Source organism: Penicillium manginii (assembly GCF_028828005.1).
Source record: "Penicillium manginii strain IBT 31320 chromosome Unknown utg000008l:1.0-3226943.0:1.0-3228205.0, whole genome shotgun sequence".
NCBI lineage: Eukaryota > Fungi > Ascomycota > Eurotiomycetes > Eurotiales > Aspergillaceae > Penicillium > Penicillium manginii.
The window spans coordinates 3,039,967-3,055,387 of NW_026643109.1; the positions used below are offsets into that span (position 1 = coordinate 3,039,967).

At 49.2% G+C, this 15,421-nt stretch overlaps 6 protein-coding genes across 6 annotated transcripts; 3 read left to right on the forward strand and 3 right to left on the reverse strand.

Moving 5' to 3' along the window:
- Positions 1 to 539: 539 nt before the first annotated feature.
- N7533_011720 (uncharacterized protein) lies at positions 540 to 2,141 on the forward strand (the record flags this gene model as incomplete). Its single annotated transcript, XM_057108370.1, has 1 exon — positions 540 to 2,141. The coding sequence occupies one exon, from the start codon at positions 540 to 542 to the stop codon at positions 2,139 to 2,141; it is 1,602 nt and encodes a 533-aa protein (XP_056955748.1).
- Positions 2,142 to 2,379: 238 nt separating this feature from the next.
- On the reverse strand, positions 2,380 to 5,031 carry N7533_011721 (uncharacterized protein; the record flags this gene model as incomplete). The annotated part of the gene is made up of 4 exons (XM_057108371.1): positions 2,380 to 3,978; positions 4,061 to 4,626; positions 4,725 to 4,805; positions 4,830 to 5,031. The coding sequence occupies 4 exons, from the start codon at positions 5,029 to 5,031 to the stop codon at positions 2,380 to 2,382; spliced, it is 2,448 nt and encodes an 815-aa protein (XP_056955749.1).
- An 807-nt stretch (positions 5,032 to 5,838) lies between these two features.
- On the forward strand, positions 5,839 to 8,621 carry N7533_011722 (uncharacterized protein; the record flags this gene model as incomplete). The annotated part of the gene is made up of 3 exons (XM_057108372.1): positions 5,839 to 6,339; positions 6,393 to 6,698; positions 6,747 to 8,621. 3 exons carry the CDS (start codon positions 5,839 to 5,841, stop codon positions 8,619 to 8,621), a joined length of 2,682 nt encoding a protein of 893 aa, XP_056955750.1.
- A 447-nt stretch (positions 8,622 to 9,068) lies between these two features.
- Positions 9,069 to 10,135, reverse strand: N7533_011723 (uncharacterized protein; the record flags this gene model as incomplete). The annotated part of the gene is made up of 3 exons (XM_057108373.1): positions 9,069 to 9,112; positions 9,247 to 9,468; positions 9,790 to 10,135. The coding sequence occupies 3 exons, from the start codon at positions 10,133 to 10,135 to the stop codon at positions 9,069 to 9,071; spliced, it is 612 nt and encodes a 203-aa protein (XP_056955751.1).
- A 219-nt stretch (positions 10,136 to 10,354) lies between these two features.
- Positions 10,355 to 11,348, forward strand: N7533_011724 (SGNH/GDSL hydrolase family protein; the record flags this gene model as incomplete). Its single annotated transcript, XM_057108374.1, has 5 exons — positions 10,355 to 10,481; positions 10,533 to 10,572; positions 10,631 to 10,709; positions 10,763 to 11,153; positions 11,215 to 11,348. 5 exons carry the CDS (start codon positions 10,355 to 10,357, stop codon positions 11,346 to 11,348), a joined length of 771 nt encoding a protein of 256 aa, XP_056955752.1.
- Positions 11,349 to 11,993: 645 nt separating this feature from the next.
- N7533_011725 (uncharacterized protein) lies at positions 11,994 to 14,237 on the reverse strand (the record flags this gene model as incomplete). Its single annotated transcript, XM_057108375.1, has 1 exon — positions 11,994 to 14,237. The coding sequence occupies one exon, from the start codon at positions 14,235 to 14,237 to the stop codon at positions 11,994 to 11,996; it is 2,244 nt and encodes a 747-aa protein (XP_056955753.1).
- Positions 14,238 to 15,421: the final 1,184 nt, after the last annotated feature.

Sequence of the window (15,421 nt, forward strand, 5' to 3'; positions counted from 1 at the left end):
TCACTGCTAGACCTCGGCTGGACGCTACAGCGTCTATATAGACGCCAGCGTTCGGGGTAAAGAAAATGATACGACTTTGAGGTTTAAAGACAATTTCATGGCTGACAGAGACGTCCAATCGCAGGGTCAGTTGTGCAGGAAGACACAGGTGGGGGGGTCCTTGCTGCTTAGTGGTTCGGGGGGAAAAGCCGCGGACTTCGGGCGACCTAGCTATATGCCGGAGGATTTTACCCCGCAAAATGGGCCTAGAGCTTCAGAACAACGCCACAGAAGGGAGGCAGTCGTGCTGCCTTAGTGGCATTTGTCGGATGATTGGCGTCGGGAATGACATGGTACAAGCACAGCGTGGAGCATTGGGTTTTACCTAAGGCGATTGAACGTCGGTTAATGTACAGCGGCGGGACCGACAATCGCATTTGTGGATTCCATAAAAGCCCTGGAGCTAGCACTGGCATCGACGCGCCAGCGACATTTCTATTTAAATTTCGTTGGCAGGAGTTACTCCCAAAGTTCCTTTCTCAGAATCAGACTGCGCAACGATGCCTGCTACAGCAACAATCATAAACCCCCATGGGTTGATGCCCCCTCAAGAGGCTTCCAAGGCGTTATTCTCAATATCCACCCCTTCGCCTCACGCAGCCTTATCCAATAAGGTCACTGCTGTCGGTGAAATCACCAAAGCCCCCAATCTAGATGTGGATTCCTCAAACTTAAGGAAGCATCTTGCAGAGCTCTTTGTCGAGAACATTATGGCGAAGGTCTGGCGGGTCGCATTTGAGTCTCTCCCTAGCGCTGGAGCGACACCCGAGGAATGTGCGAAGAAGTTCCCTCGCGTATTTCCCGAATACGTGCCCCAGGTTCCTCAGCATGGCGAGAAGCCTAGCCTCTACCATCTCCGTGAGGCAGACTTCTGGACATGTGGTTTCTTCCCCGGGACCTTGTACGAGCTGCTTGAACGAACAGTACGCTATCCACAGTCCGCTGTATGCTTCCTTGGTTCATCTCCACAGGAGAGACGAGACCAGCTCCGCGCCATGTGTAAAAAATGGTCGGAGCCGTTGCACGACATGGCTAGCAGGACGGACACACACGACATAGGCTTCATTGTCATGCCTGCTCTGCGCAAGGATTGGGAGCTCTTTGGCAACTCTCGCAGCCTGGAATCTATTGTCCGTGCGGCCAACAGCCTGGCAACGAGATACGTTGCCTCCGCAAAGGCTATCCGCAGCTGGGATCTTTTGATCAGGAAGGACGAGCGGATCATGGATATGAGTACCGATCTTATCGTAATCATCGATTCTTTGTGCAATCTTGACCTACTCTTCTATGCCGCCGCCCATAGTTCCTCCAGGCGACTCGCGGAGATGGCCGTCGCCCATGCCCGCACTTTGATACGCACCCACCTGCGTCCGGAGCCCCCTCTTCCACAACCCACGTTCGGAAGGTACAATGGCCAGCTATACTCTACCAACCACGTCACATGTATCGACCCAAAGACTGGCGCCATCAAACGTCGTATGACAGCGCAGGGGTACGGGGACGGGTCCACCTGGGCTCGCGGTCAGGCGTGGGCAATACCAGGGTATGCACAGACGTACTCATGGACCGGGGACACGGAATTTCTGAATGTGGCGTGCGGAACGGCAGAGTATTTTCTCCATAGGTTGAAGACGCACCCTGTTGCGCGGGATCCTGGAGGTGGGAAGTCGCAGTACACTTCCCCACCATGGGACTTTGATGCTCCACCGGAGAGTGAGGGCGAGGAGGTCGTGCGAGATTCCAGCGCGGCAGCCATCGCTGCGAATGGGTTGCTCGTGCTGTCGCAGGCGCTGATTGCGGAGGGAGAGAAGATGCTTGCAGCGAGATTTTTTGACGCAGCTGTGGATTTGATTAGAGGCACTCTGGACTATTCACTAGCGAGGGAAACTGCACGGTTTCATTCTGTCTCTGGCGAAGAGTCTAAAGAGGGTCTGGCTGTGGAAGACCTGGTGCAGGGAAAGCGGTTCGATGCGATCCTCAAGCATGGGACGGCTAACAACAATGAGAATGCGAGGAGGCGTTATGCGAACCACGGCCTGGTGTATGGTGATTACTACTTGGTGAGATTTGGAAACGAGCTGATGCGCATGGGTTTAGTGTAGAACCGTGCAGTATTGCTAAGAAACAGGCATATATTTAGATATTAGACTTCCACATAACCGATAGGACCGGCCCAGGGTACACGGAGCTATATACTTTTTAACTTTTACAGCCTCTGTGTGGTATAATTGGCCCTTTACCAAGAATGGTCTAGATTCGCACTGAACATTCCGTTGTCGAAACTGATGATACGGTCCAAATCCATAAATTGATGGCTCAGCAGCACCTGTGAAATAGCATTCAGGTCGCAGGGCGCTTGTTCTTTCCTGGAGAGTACGTTTCTTTCCCGTATATTGTCGGGTGATGGTCGTTAAGATTTCTGGGGAGCTGTAATGGGGATGAACGCCAAGGTAACGCCATGGCCGGTGCCGCATTGATGAGGCCCACGTTTGGCTGGCTCTCCGCGGGCCTTCCACTACCTTGAAAGTTGTGCGCTGGCTGTGCCTGCAGGTGTTGATATGGCAGTTGAGTCGAGCCATTTTGAGTTGACACAGGAACTGGATCTCCTACAGTAAGGTCGGTCTTACTGCTGCAATGGTCGATATCTTGCGTGTAATCCAAGACATTTATACTGTAGCCCAAGCCCTGCATGCACATATCGTTCATGTCTCTCAGTTTCAAGGCGTATTTTGCCGCCAGATCCTCGGTCAAAGTCGTGGTCTCTGGCACCAGCACATTTCCGTTCCATCGACGCGACATCTTATCTAAACTTTGCACTAGCGTCCAAAACCTACCATCATGGACATCCGATTTGGAGTAAAGAGCAGTGCTCTCTCCGCCGTAGTAGGTCCCGTAGGCTAGAAGGAGTCGGGCTGCCACATAGACGCAAAATGAGAATTGGGGACAGACGGGGGACGTTGCCGGAGACACTTTAAGGTATTGTTCGGTGATAGTGGCAATTTCAACAGCCGCCTGCTGACAGGTCTCTGCAGAGCAACTGCTGGGCAGGCGGCTGCGGAAAGTCCAGTCGTGGGGTGGAAACGCGATAGGTTGATGTAAGAGAATCATGGAAACATTGTGGGTGATGTGTGCCAGTGTGAGATTTGGATCCATCACTACTGTTTGGCGTTTGGCATTGCCCTCAAGCCCCGTCGCTTCTCCACTGCTACTAGGTGTGCCGTTCTGATAGGCCGTGTCGTGGGGCCCGACAGTAGTGTAGGTAGGGTTGGCGGCGTTCCACTTCTTTGGAAGGAGCATCTTCCAATGCACAAGGCGCAGGTCGAGTTCCTTGAACCGTGTAAGCCAGCTGGTGACGTTCTCTGGACGGTGCATGTCGACCTTTTGCTGTAGGAAGTAAGTCGTAACGCGGCTCAGCGACTCGGTTGCTTCGATGCGGTAGGCGAAAGCCCCAACAGCCTCCATCCCGGGATCTTCCGGTGATAAACCAGAGCCGCTGGCGTTGTTGGGACTCGGTTCAGGGGCGTCACTGGTCCCCGTACCTTGCGGAGACACGTAATGGGCCGGAGGAAAGGCGATGGGGTTCCCCATCCGCCCTGCTGACTTGTCCCAGATGCCAAAAAAAGCTGTAACATTGGGGTTGTCTCTTCTCCAATAGACCCCATCGCAAGGAAGGCGACGGTGCACATCATCTGAGGTGAGGCTTGTGTTCCAGCCCATTGTCACGGAGCAAAATCGGTCAATGTTGAACACGTTCCAGAACACACGGCGTCGCTCCTCTGCCTCGACCCAGCTCTCCGGAGAGGGAATAGATATAAACGGCCTTGAAATCGACGTACGGCCTCCGCACTCCTCGTCTTCGACTGTCAGTTTCAAATATTCGACAGTCCGAGTCAGTGATCCGACTAGGGACCACGCCTTTTGCCCCCACCCGTTTCCAATCTGGAGGCTGAATTAGTTGACATGATTCAGAATGTGTAGTATCTCGTGGTAAGTGTATATGACTGGAATAGAAAGATCTCACATCATTAAGCACACAAATTACGAGTGCCTGGAGATTTTCAACGCTTAAGCAATCCATGGCAGTTGAAACAATCAGACTCCTGGCCTGCTCTGTAGTCAGATTAGCCAGGGAGATGTCGGATACGGAGTCATGGCGCTGTATATATCTCCCGGATACCAATATCATGGCTCGCACCAAGACGTCAAGCTTTGATTTGTGTTTTGTGTCGAGAAGACGCCGACGCAAGCTGGTCTCGTGTACAAGAGGGATCCAAGGGTGTATTTGCTCGAAGTATGTCTGCAAAACATCTTCAATTGTGTTTGGATTGAGAAAAGAAAATACTAAACGGCGATCGACATGGGGCAGCGAAGACTGAGAAGGACCGATGAGGTTGTCCACCCGTTGTCGTTTAGCTGGGCGATCAGCGGCGCCGGTTACCGACTTGTCGCTGAATCTCTGAGGTTCCCGTGCCAGTGCAGGCAGAACAAAACCTGCCATAGACTCGTCTGCACTCGGCTGTGTTTGTCGGTTGGACTCTCCTGGCGAATCGTCTCCGAGTCGATCGATAACAAAATCTTCCAGGCGATCTAGCGGCGGACATGTGAGCCTCGTCTGCAATCCTAACAAGCATACCGAGGGGACCTAATTAGAGGTTCACCAGCAGAAGCACTCTTCATTGTCATACCTAGCCGTCGGTGTAAATTTTCAATAGCCCCAGGTTTAATCCCCGGCTTGGACCGTTTGGGTTCGTATACGCAGTCGCTCCCTATACCGGGGTCGAATTAGCGACATTGTACGAAGTGATCCTGTCGTAGAAGACAGAGGAAATATGAATATACTAGCTGACCAGTTTTGCGGCAGTGTTGACATGTGGGTGTCTCCCTAGAGCAGCGCAGTTTGCGGTTGCGACAGTTACTACAGGCAACCGAGAGCTCTGGCAGCTTGCTGCTCCCCTTATCATGGTGGGTATGATTGGTCACAGATGCCGACATTCTGCTAAACGGTTATTCTCGTACCAGCTTTGGGTACGCAAGATCAAATCTGGGGTGCGAAAAATTTGAGGGGATACTTGATCCTTTTGCATTGTGGTTCCCCCGATGCCCGCGTGAGACAGCCCGAGAGCCGAAGAAACCCCGCTCGCCCATTCCTGGGCGAGCGGGGTTTCCCGCCCGCCACCCCATCTATTCGCTCTCAATTACGCCGAGAATAAGAAATTTGGAGAGATTGATTAAATGAGAAACCAAAACCATGACACCCTTACCCCTTGTTCATGGATGAAGGGCACTGCGACATATGGTACTATGTAGATACAGCAGAGCAAGATGCTACTTCCGCATGCCAAGGGCGGAGACCCGCACCTTCCGAGCCAAGTCCCAGAGAAATAGCCTTTTTCGGCCAAGACCAAAACAAGCGGAACTATATATTTCCGGAGTCATCTTCCCCGCTTCCGCTTTCCTTGCCCCGATATTCCCGAAAGCATCTCGCAATTGAAGAGGGAGAATGAGAAGGGTCTTTGGAGCATTAACAATTGTTAGGCCAATGTGACCCCGAAGCCACTTCCTTTGGCAAAATCTTACCACCAATCATGACCACTTTGAAACCATCCCGGTCATGGTCGCTCAACTCACCACGTACTTCATGCCAAGATATAATTTCCTCGTGTCTCTACTGAAACTGCCAAGATTCTTTTTCTCGTCCTCACAGTTCTGTCCAATTGTGTCAGGAGGCATTTAAGAGGCGCTGTCCGCCTCTCCAAATATGATAATGCGTCAGCCTTTACACTCGCCTGATAACACACCATGTCGAAACTTGGCATTGGCATCCTATTTTTGGTTGGGCTTCTTGAATCTCACGTTTCAGCTTCCAACTGCACCTCGTCATCTGTGACTGTCCATTGGCTCGGCGACCAGCCATCGTATCATGCCGGTGTAACCTTTGGTTTGCCATGGCCTCAGGGGAAATATCAACCCGGGAAAACCAGGTTCACCATCGCTGGCAACTCCGAAGATAGACAGCAATTGCAGTCTTGGGCTACCGGCTATTGGGCCGATGGCTCGCTGAAATGGACGGGCCACGCTATCGCAGAATCTAATTCAACCCACGACAACTACACTGTCACTGCAACGTCTGGCTGTACCATTCGTTCTGCCTCGTCTGGGAAATCTGGTACAAAGAACAGCTCCATCATCGTGACCGATAGGTCTGATGTTGTTCGTGTCAACACGGGTGAGATTGCCGTCTCGTTTCCCAAAGAAGGGAACATCCTAGTCAGTGCCATCAAGACCAAGAGCGGCAAGACGGTCGGCGAAAATGGAAGACTTGTCCTTCAGTCTCAGGATTCGGTGCCCGACAGTTTGACAGCCGATCAAACTCGTCCATCCAATATTCCAACTTCCACAGCATCATTGACGAAGTATCTGTGAATCAGAGCTCGAGTCGGACCCTTGTCACTGTTCGTGGAAATCACGAGGTGACTGACGGCCCTGATCACGATCCATGGCTCCGGTTTGTCATTAGATTCTATCTCTATGCCAACTCTGCCTTTGTGAAAGTTATGCATAGCATCGTTTTTGATGGAGAATCCGATAAGGACTTTATTACGGGACTCGGTATTCGATTCGATGTCCCATTAGAAGGCGAGGAGTACTATGATCGACACGTCAGATTTGCTGGCGTAGATGGCGGTATTTTCAATGAGGCTGTTTAGGGAATCACCGGACTTCGAAGAGACCCTGGCGAAGAAGTGAGAACTGCTCAGTATGAAGGTCGCAAGTTGGCAAACACATCAAGTTGGGACAGTCGGGTTACCAACCGGCTCAAATGGATTCCCACATGGACAGACTACAGCCTGACTCAACTGACGGCCGACGGATGCAGCCTCAAAAAACGGACAAAGCCCGGCCAGTCGTGGATCATAATCCCCAGCGGAACACGTGCTGAAGGTCTGGCCTACCTGGGAGGCGCTACGAAAGGAGGCCTCGCCCTTGGTTTACGGGACTTTTGGAAACGTTCTCCGTCTGGCTTTGACATTTCAAACGCTGCCTCCAACACAGGCGAAGTCACTCTTTGGCTATACAGCCCTGCCGCCGATCCGTTGGACCTTCGGCCCTTCCATGACGGCCTGAACGAGGACGGATATGAAGATCAGTTGGATGCTCTCGAGATCACCTACGAGGACTATGAACCCAACTTCAATACCCCCTATGGAATCGCACGAACGAGCGAGATATACTTGTTTGCGTTTGATGAAACACCGACAAGTGACAGACTCGCCTCGCTTTCTACGTACATAAACAATCCTCCCGTGTTGGTACCAGAGTCGAAATGTATCCAGGAAACCCAAGCCCTCGGAGGATACTGGTCCCTCCCCGAAAGCGTTAGCGATGCTGCAAGTACCCTGGAAGATCGACTCGATTTTATCTTTGAATATTACCGGACTCAAATTGAGCAGCGGCGCTGGTATGGCTTCTTGGATTACGGCGATTTCATGCACACATACGACACTGACCGACATACCTGGCGGTACGACGTCGGCGGTTACGCCTGGGACAACTCGGAGCTTTCACCAGACCTCTTCTTCTGGCTCTACTTCCTTCGCACTGGCCACGAAGATGCATACCGGGTTGCCGAGGCCCTTACACGACACACAGGTGAAGTAGATGTGTACCACATCGGTGACTGGAAAGGGCTGGGCACGCGTCACGGTGTGCAACATTGGGGTGATAGCTCCAAACAGGCACGTATCTCTCAACCGCAGTATCGAAAGTACTTTTTCTATCTCTCGGGTGGGGATGAGCGCATTGGGGAGTTGCTGGAGGAGTTGCTTGACACGGATAAGACGTATGGGACGCTCGATCCGAGTAGGAAGGTCCGTACCGATGGCTGGACACCTAGCCCCAATTCGACAGTTGCTTTTAGTCTTGGAACGGACTGGTCGAGTCTCGCTGCAGGGTGGTTGATTGAGTGGGAGCGGCGTGGTCCAAGATGGGAAGAGGCTAGGACAAAGTTGACCAACACAGTCTCGGGAATCGCAAACTTGACCAACGGCTTTGTGACCGGGTCAGGTCTTTACGACCCGGTAACTTGGACGTTAGGACCTCCACCTGCTGACCCGGACAATCTTGGAAACGTGTCTGTCTCTCATTTATCCGCTGTCTTTGGTCTTCCCGAGGTTGTTTCCGAGGCTATCGCATATTTCGCCGATGATATACCAGAAGGGTTCCGCGAAGCGTGGTTGGACTACTGCTACTACTATCATGCCACAGCAGCGGAGCAAAAGGCCCGTTACGGGGTAAGCTTTGGTAGCCAAAGCTTATACCAAGCGCATTCCCGACTGGCAGCATATGCGGCGCATGAGATACATAATACAACTCTTGCACTTCGAGCTTGGAAAGACTTCTATGCAAGCGATGGACTTGCACAGGATGCTGCATGGAACACTACGCATGTGAATGGGAGTGCTGTTTTGGTGTCCGTCGATGAGGCCGCATGGCTCGCAACTAACGATGCCGCGCAGTATGGTTTGGCTGTTATTGAAAATCTGGCATATATTTCGGATTCGCTTGATGACTATCAATCATAAACTCTGCTAGTGTATATACAAGAGCAATAAGACTTTGTACCACACCGATATCAATCAATCAATCAATCAAATCTCAATTAAACTGTTGCAGTCTAACTAGTGTCGTATGACTATGCAGGCGCTTCATCCGACCGAAGCAAGAACAGCTGGAATCATATGATGTTCCAAAAAGAAAACAGAGGCTGGTTTGAAAAGAGTGTGGAAATCAGCCCATAAACCCATTCAAAACCCACCCCGAACCGTAAACAAATGAGATTAATACAAATGAATGCCATGGAGTGCACACTCCATATTTAAATTCCTTATCTTTCTTACTCTCCCATTCTGATTTCTGCATCCTCCCTGCCTCAATTTCAATTGATAGTGTTGTTGTACTGGCCAGTTGGCTGGCGTGGCCGTCGACTCTGGCTGAGTTTCTCGTTTCACAGCATCCTTTGTCGTCATTGGCTAATATCCATCGTCTTTCACACCTAGGTCCATGGCCGCGAGGCCTGTCGGTTCGTCATCTTCCTGAATTCAACACATCGGAATTTCTGGAAGAGACCTCTCTGGTGCATGAATTTAGTCACGATCATCAAAATTCCAGAGCAACATGTGAGAGACCTCATCGCCCAGATAGACATACTCCATAATGGCTGAATGGCATCGGCTTCCTCGGCAAGGATCGAGTCGTTGGCGTTAGTGGTCAGGTCTTGTGTGTTGGTAGTGTACGGTGAAGTCTTCTCGACGGCAGAAATCAGATCCTGGTCGAACAAAAGCTGGCCAACATGCGACGAGTGCGAGGTATACAGGCCAGAGATTGTTCCGCTCGCAAGAATTTCAGTCTCATTGGCCGGATGGGTAAGAACTAGAATCACAGTAAGCGAATGGTCTCAAACGCATTTGAGAATGGAGGGCAGCGGATATGGTAAAAAAGGCCGTGGCCGTGTCATACCATGGATGTGAGTGGCGCGGCTAGTGTAATGACCAGGGAAGGTAGATTGGAAATGAACGACACCATTGGAGTCACTCTCCTGGATACCTCGATGGAAGGTCAAGTTGATGTTGATCTCATCGGAAGAGTCTCCATTACCGCTGGAGACAATTCCCGAATAGACACCCCATGAAAGTCAACGATACGCTCTTGGGGACGATATAAGGAGAGGCCTGAGCGGAATCCTTTACTTACAGTTCATCCTTTCTGCATCGTGGCTCCATCGAAGCCCGTATGAGACAGCCCGAGAGCCGACGAAACCCCGCTCGCCCAGGAATGGGCTCATCCAATCAACCGCCTGCCACCCCATCTGTTCGCTCTCAATTACGCCGAAAATAAGGAATGTAGAGGGGTTGATTAAATGAGAAACCAAACCCTTGACCGCCTTGTTATGGATGAAGGGCACTGAGACATATTGTAGATACAGCAGAGCAAGATGATACTTCCGCATAAATGGAATTTCGTGTCCACAGAGACGTTGGTATGAACGAGTGCGCTTCGGGCTTCGAAAGCGATACCTGGTTTTCATGTCGGCAAACATATTGTCACTGAGAGAACTGGAATGAACATTAACGTTAACCGATATAGGAAGATACATATCCTTAGTACCTACATATCAATGAGCTCGTGGTTCCATGTGTTGACTGAAGCTCCACTTCCCTATTATCCACGGAGCAACTCCCACACATCGATATTTTTATTATAAAGCTTGATTCCCCTTCAATCTTCAACATTCCAACCCTTTTACTATTTGTTCATCATGACAGTTGAGATTGAAGGAGGGGCTTTTAAGCCATATGACCAGTTCATCCTGTTTGGCGACTCCATCACACAGAGGGGTTGCAACCAAGAACTAGGATTCGCCTTTCATGCTGCACTTCAAGAATGTGAGTCCTTATTCGCCCACTAAACTGGTATCTGTACTCATGGAACATCAGCCTACAGTCGGAGATTGGATGTGGTCAATCGTGGCCTAGCGTAAGATACAAACCCCCCCCCCCCTCCCGGCCAGACCAAACCAAGTTAAATAGAACAGTGGATATACGACCGCCCACGCCATCAAAGTCTTTGAGAATTGCATCCCACCGCCACATGTTGCTACCGTGCGCTTGATGGTAGGCCCGTGTCAAATCTCAACCCAAAAAAACCAATCCACTAAGTCGGACAGACCATCTTCTTCGGCGCCAACGATGCATGCGTTTCAGGCCACAACCAGCATGTGCCCGTAGCCCAATACAAAGAGAACCTGAGTTCAATCATCCAGCACCCAGCGACAGTTGCACAGAACCCACGCATCATCCTTATCACTCCTCCTCCCATCAATGAATATCAACTGGAAGAATTTGATGCCGCAAAGGACACCCCGCACCCCAGCCGAACAGCGAGCTCAGCTAGGCTATATGCCGTCACTGCACATGAAGTCGGTTCTACCCTCAATGTTCCAGTCGTGGACTTATGGTCAGCATTTATGAAACTCACAGGCTGGAGAGAGGGACAGCCATTGATTGGCTCTCGTGCTGCTCCGAATAATGAGACATTTGCTGGTCTTTTTACGGATGGTGCGTGCTATTATACTCCGGCAACTTATTTTTCTAATCTTTCTGCTTACTTGTCTTACAGGTCTGCATCTGTCGCCCGCTGGCAACCGGATAGTTTATGATGAGATTATAAAGGTCATTGAAGCCAATTGGCCGGATCAGACCCCGCATATTCTTCCGATGGTGTTCCCCTCATGGGTTGAGGCACCAAAATAGATCAGAGGACTGAATTCGAATGAGTTGAATAGAAAATTATAGATAGCACTGGAGAAAACAAGAAACGAAGTATACAAAACACATAAAAAATAGGCGTTAGTGGACCAAAGCGGTCTGATCGCCCTGTGATGCATATTGCTCTGAATAAGTCACTGGGGCTTCCCTATATTGCGCAAAATCCAGGCGAGAAGGCATTGAGGGTTTTTGATTTCTCTGGTCATTACCGCACGGTTTCTGGCGAGAGAAGTCGGTCGCCTGAAGAACTATACATGTTTACAAAACGAGGTTTGAGTAAGTGGGGAAATGGTTTGGTCGCTAGTATAGTTAAAACGCGAATCGTTTCAGATGATGCTACCGCTCCGCACGAACTTTCGAACTATTCGAAGTTCGCGAATTTCAACGAATCGAATCGAATTCGAACTTTGGATTACGGGCTTCGAATCTATGGGCGATTCGATTCGACAAAATTCGCGAATTTCGAACATGTTCGCGAACTACTATCTAGTATTCAAGTGGGGTTTGCTCATGCTCATGTGGACAGCCATAACCTCAATAATACTGGCCACTGGATCCATTCGATCCGCACATAAAAGGTTGCTTAAGGTATGGTTCATAATGTTTTATTCTACGCTGTAAAAACTATAACTATGTAACTATTTCAGACTTCCAACGTTCAGCATCTTTCAGCCTTAATAAGGTCCCAAGCGTCCTTCCTTTCATGGAGAAACGTCGAATTCCAAGAACATCTCTCCCGTTATTGAATAATCTCTCGATATCCACCTCTGCGGCTGGTATAGCAAGGTGATCTTGTGCTACCTGGGCCATGCAGGTAAATTCAAGCCTGTTAATCTTCCACCAGTTTCGTATGAATTCAGTCTGGCTCTGGCTTATATCGAAACCAGTGCTGATTGTAGGCGTATCGAAATACTGGTCGATATCAGACTCAGCGACGTTATACTGTGTAGGCTGAAAGGCTTCCAGAAATCGATATTCGAAGCTCTTGTTCCTTGTGTTTAGAGCAGTAGACACAGGCTGTTTTGGGGTGGGATATGCTTTCTTTAGGAACGCTCTGATTCGGACAATAATCCTCTCTCCATCTGGCAGCGTTTTGAGCCACTTAGTCTTGATCCGAGGGTCCAGAACACTTGCGATATAGTATATGTCGTTGTCTTTGATGCAGTCGTGGTAGTGCTCCAGAAGTGTGATTCCATCAGAGATAGGAAGAGTCAGAGCTGGAGAGACATTCTGCCAATCGCCTCGGCGTTCCTTAATAGCTAAGAGTATAGAACGCAGCTCTTCAAACATCCGCGCTGCCATATGAATTGAGGGGCTATCCCGAGAGACGTACTCAGTATATTCATTGAACGGAGCCAAGATTTTCTTGATATCTGAGAGCTGTCTCCAGTCGTTAGGTGTGAGACGTAAGGCTTCGATATCTGGCTCATCGTTGACTGTATCTTCGAGCTGCCGGCGACACTCTTCCGCTCTCTCAATCATAACAAATGTAGAGTTCCATCGAGTATCAACATCGTAGTGGATGGTTTTTGTACAGCCTGGTCGGTTATCCCACTTTTGTATTCGCTGCGGAGATCGCGCAATCCAAAGGACAAGTAGCCGAAGCTTTGCAATCGGGGAGCTAGGAACGTTTATTGTCTTCCAGCTCGTCTTAGCAACATCATCAAGGAAGTCACAAGCTTCCCTATGTGAACTTGCGCGTAAAGACCTCAATATTCTTTTCATAATCAAATTTAGGATGTGAGCAAAGCAGCGGATTTGGGAGTTCCGGGTAAATCTCATCGTCCCTTCTCGAATGACAGTATCGGCCAGGTACTCATCGTACCGCTGAGACAGCTTTTGGAAAAGACATCGGTGTAGCGTATCATTGTTAGATGCGTTGTCAGCTGTAATTGTCATAATTTTATCAGATATATGAAATCTCTCAAGTGCCGTCGCAACAATATTAGCAAGATTCTCTCCAGAGTGGCTGCCTGTGATTTCAACAAACTCAATACAAGCTCGATGTTGCTGGAAAGCAGATGACATCCAGTGAGCATTGATTGCTAGCATTGGCAATGAATTCTGGCTTGTCCAGCCATCAAGAGATAGCGCGATTGAGGATGCCGAAGCCATCAAGATTCGAAGTTCACTGTCCAGAGCATCAAGCCGAAGATTTAAACGGCGCGAAACAGTGTCCGCACTTGGTATAGACGCCTCAACGTCTACAGACCTCAACATGGCCTTAAACGAAGGTTGCTCGACACATGTAAACGGCTGACAGGTAGAAATAATCCAATCCAGGATAGTCTCTTCGAATGGGAGCTTCTTTTCCTTGGTAATCCATGAGCTTAACGGCCCTTGGCGCTCTGAATGGCCGTCCGGAAAGAGCTTGTGGGCTTGCTGCAGGTGCTGCTTCAACGCTTTAGTTGAAGATCGTAGTTTCGATGCAAATCGAAAGAATTGACATGTAGATGGTGATACAATACACCGATGTTTAAGCTCAGGCCGCTCCTTATCGCCTAATCTCCACGTACCCGATTCAGGTGTTGTTTGGTAGTATTTCCACACCCAGCTACGCTCTTTCAACCTAGTCCCGTCTCTCTGCTTGATTTCGACACACTCAGTCTCGCATTCAACCTGAGATATTGATTGTGAAGGGCATATATCCGTATCAAGATTCGACAAGCTGATAGAAACGTTGCTGGGAGCGGTAGGAGAGGTTGAAACCGGAGTAGCTGGTGAGTTAAGGGCGGGTCGGACCGCCGTCTTTTTTCGAGGTCGTGGAAGTGGGATATCCTCTGCAAGGAGGCCATATTTATGAAGCGCTGCATAATCGCGTTTATTCTTCCTGGTGTTAGGACAGTCGAATGTGGTTGCAGGTAGAGATGTCATCTGTATGGTTATATTAGTATCTCATACTTGTGTCCTAATTGATCGCTTACTTTGGAGCACCAAAAGAGATGGTATTCAGTAGCTTTTGACCAAGATTTGGATGTTGCTCTTGGTAAAAGCACGTCCACGCGGAGACGCGCTCTTGTAGAATCTCCGCTAGCCCGATTAGACCATCCATTTACTTTACATCGTATATAACATGCAATTGCTGGTGTTTTGACTCCATATCAATAGACTACGTGTATCTTAATACAGTCTATGAGCTGATAGACTTTGGAACAAAACAGACCACGGATACGATTACGGACTTGTTGGGCAATCTTGGGAGTGGAATTATATATTTTGGATAGAGGGTTGGGGCAAGAATTTGTATATACTGATACTACTCTATATCCTGTTCAACCCAAAGCCAAATTGCTCAATTTTATGACATATTAAATAGCGCTATCTCCGAGGTTGTCAATTAACTAATTATTAAAGCAACTACTGTATGTGATGTCGATTGCTCACCATCGTGTAGAACAACAGACATAGTACGATATAGTCGGACGTGACTTACCGCTTTCCAAATAAGGGTTTAGTACAAAAAGTTCGCGAACTTCGAATCGAATTCGAATCCGTCTTCAATTCGAATCCGTACGAACCGTTATTATCGATATCAATTCGAATCGAATCGAATCTGGCAAAAGTTCGATTCGATTCGATTCGTGCGGAGCGGTATGGCATATTGCCATCGACTGGCATCTCTGGAAGCTCATCATCCTCTTCAATAGCTTCGTATGGTCGTTTTTGGGGCTGCTTTCCTTTTGTCCGTCTACGACGATGAGCAGTATCATTATCCGATTCATTATCACCACTCTCGATCTGCTGGGTAGGCTCTAGCCCTGGCTCTTGATCCTCCTCTTCATTATCACTGATAGGCTCTTAGACTTCAGGCTGCGGTAGATAGGGTTCCGAAAGGAATAAAGGAATGCGAATATACAACATATTCATATTCGCACTCCGCGAATATGAATATATGAATTTTTTATTCGCGCGAATAAACGTGTTGAGTATCGCGGTGGTCAAAGCTTATGGCGGGACTAGCGATGGACATTTAAATAGATGGGATTCCCACTTTTGATAGTAACCTCAAGAAGAATATTACAACTACCTATCTCAACAGGTTATGAGCCCGGGTGGCT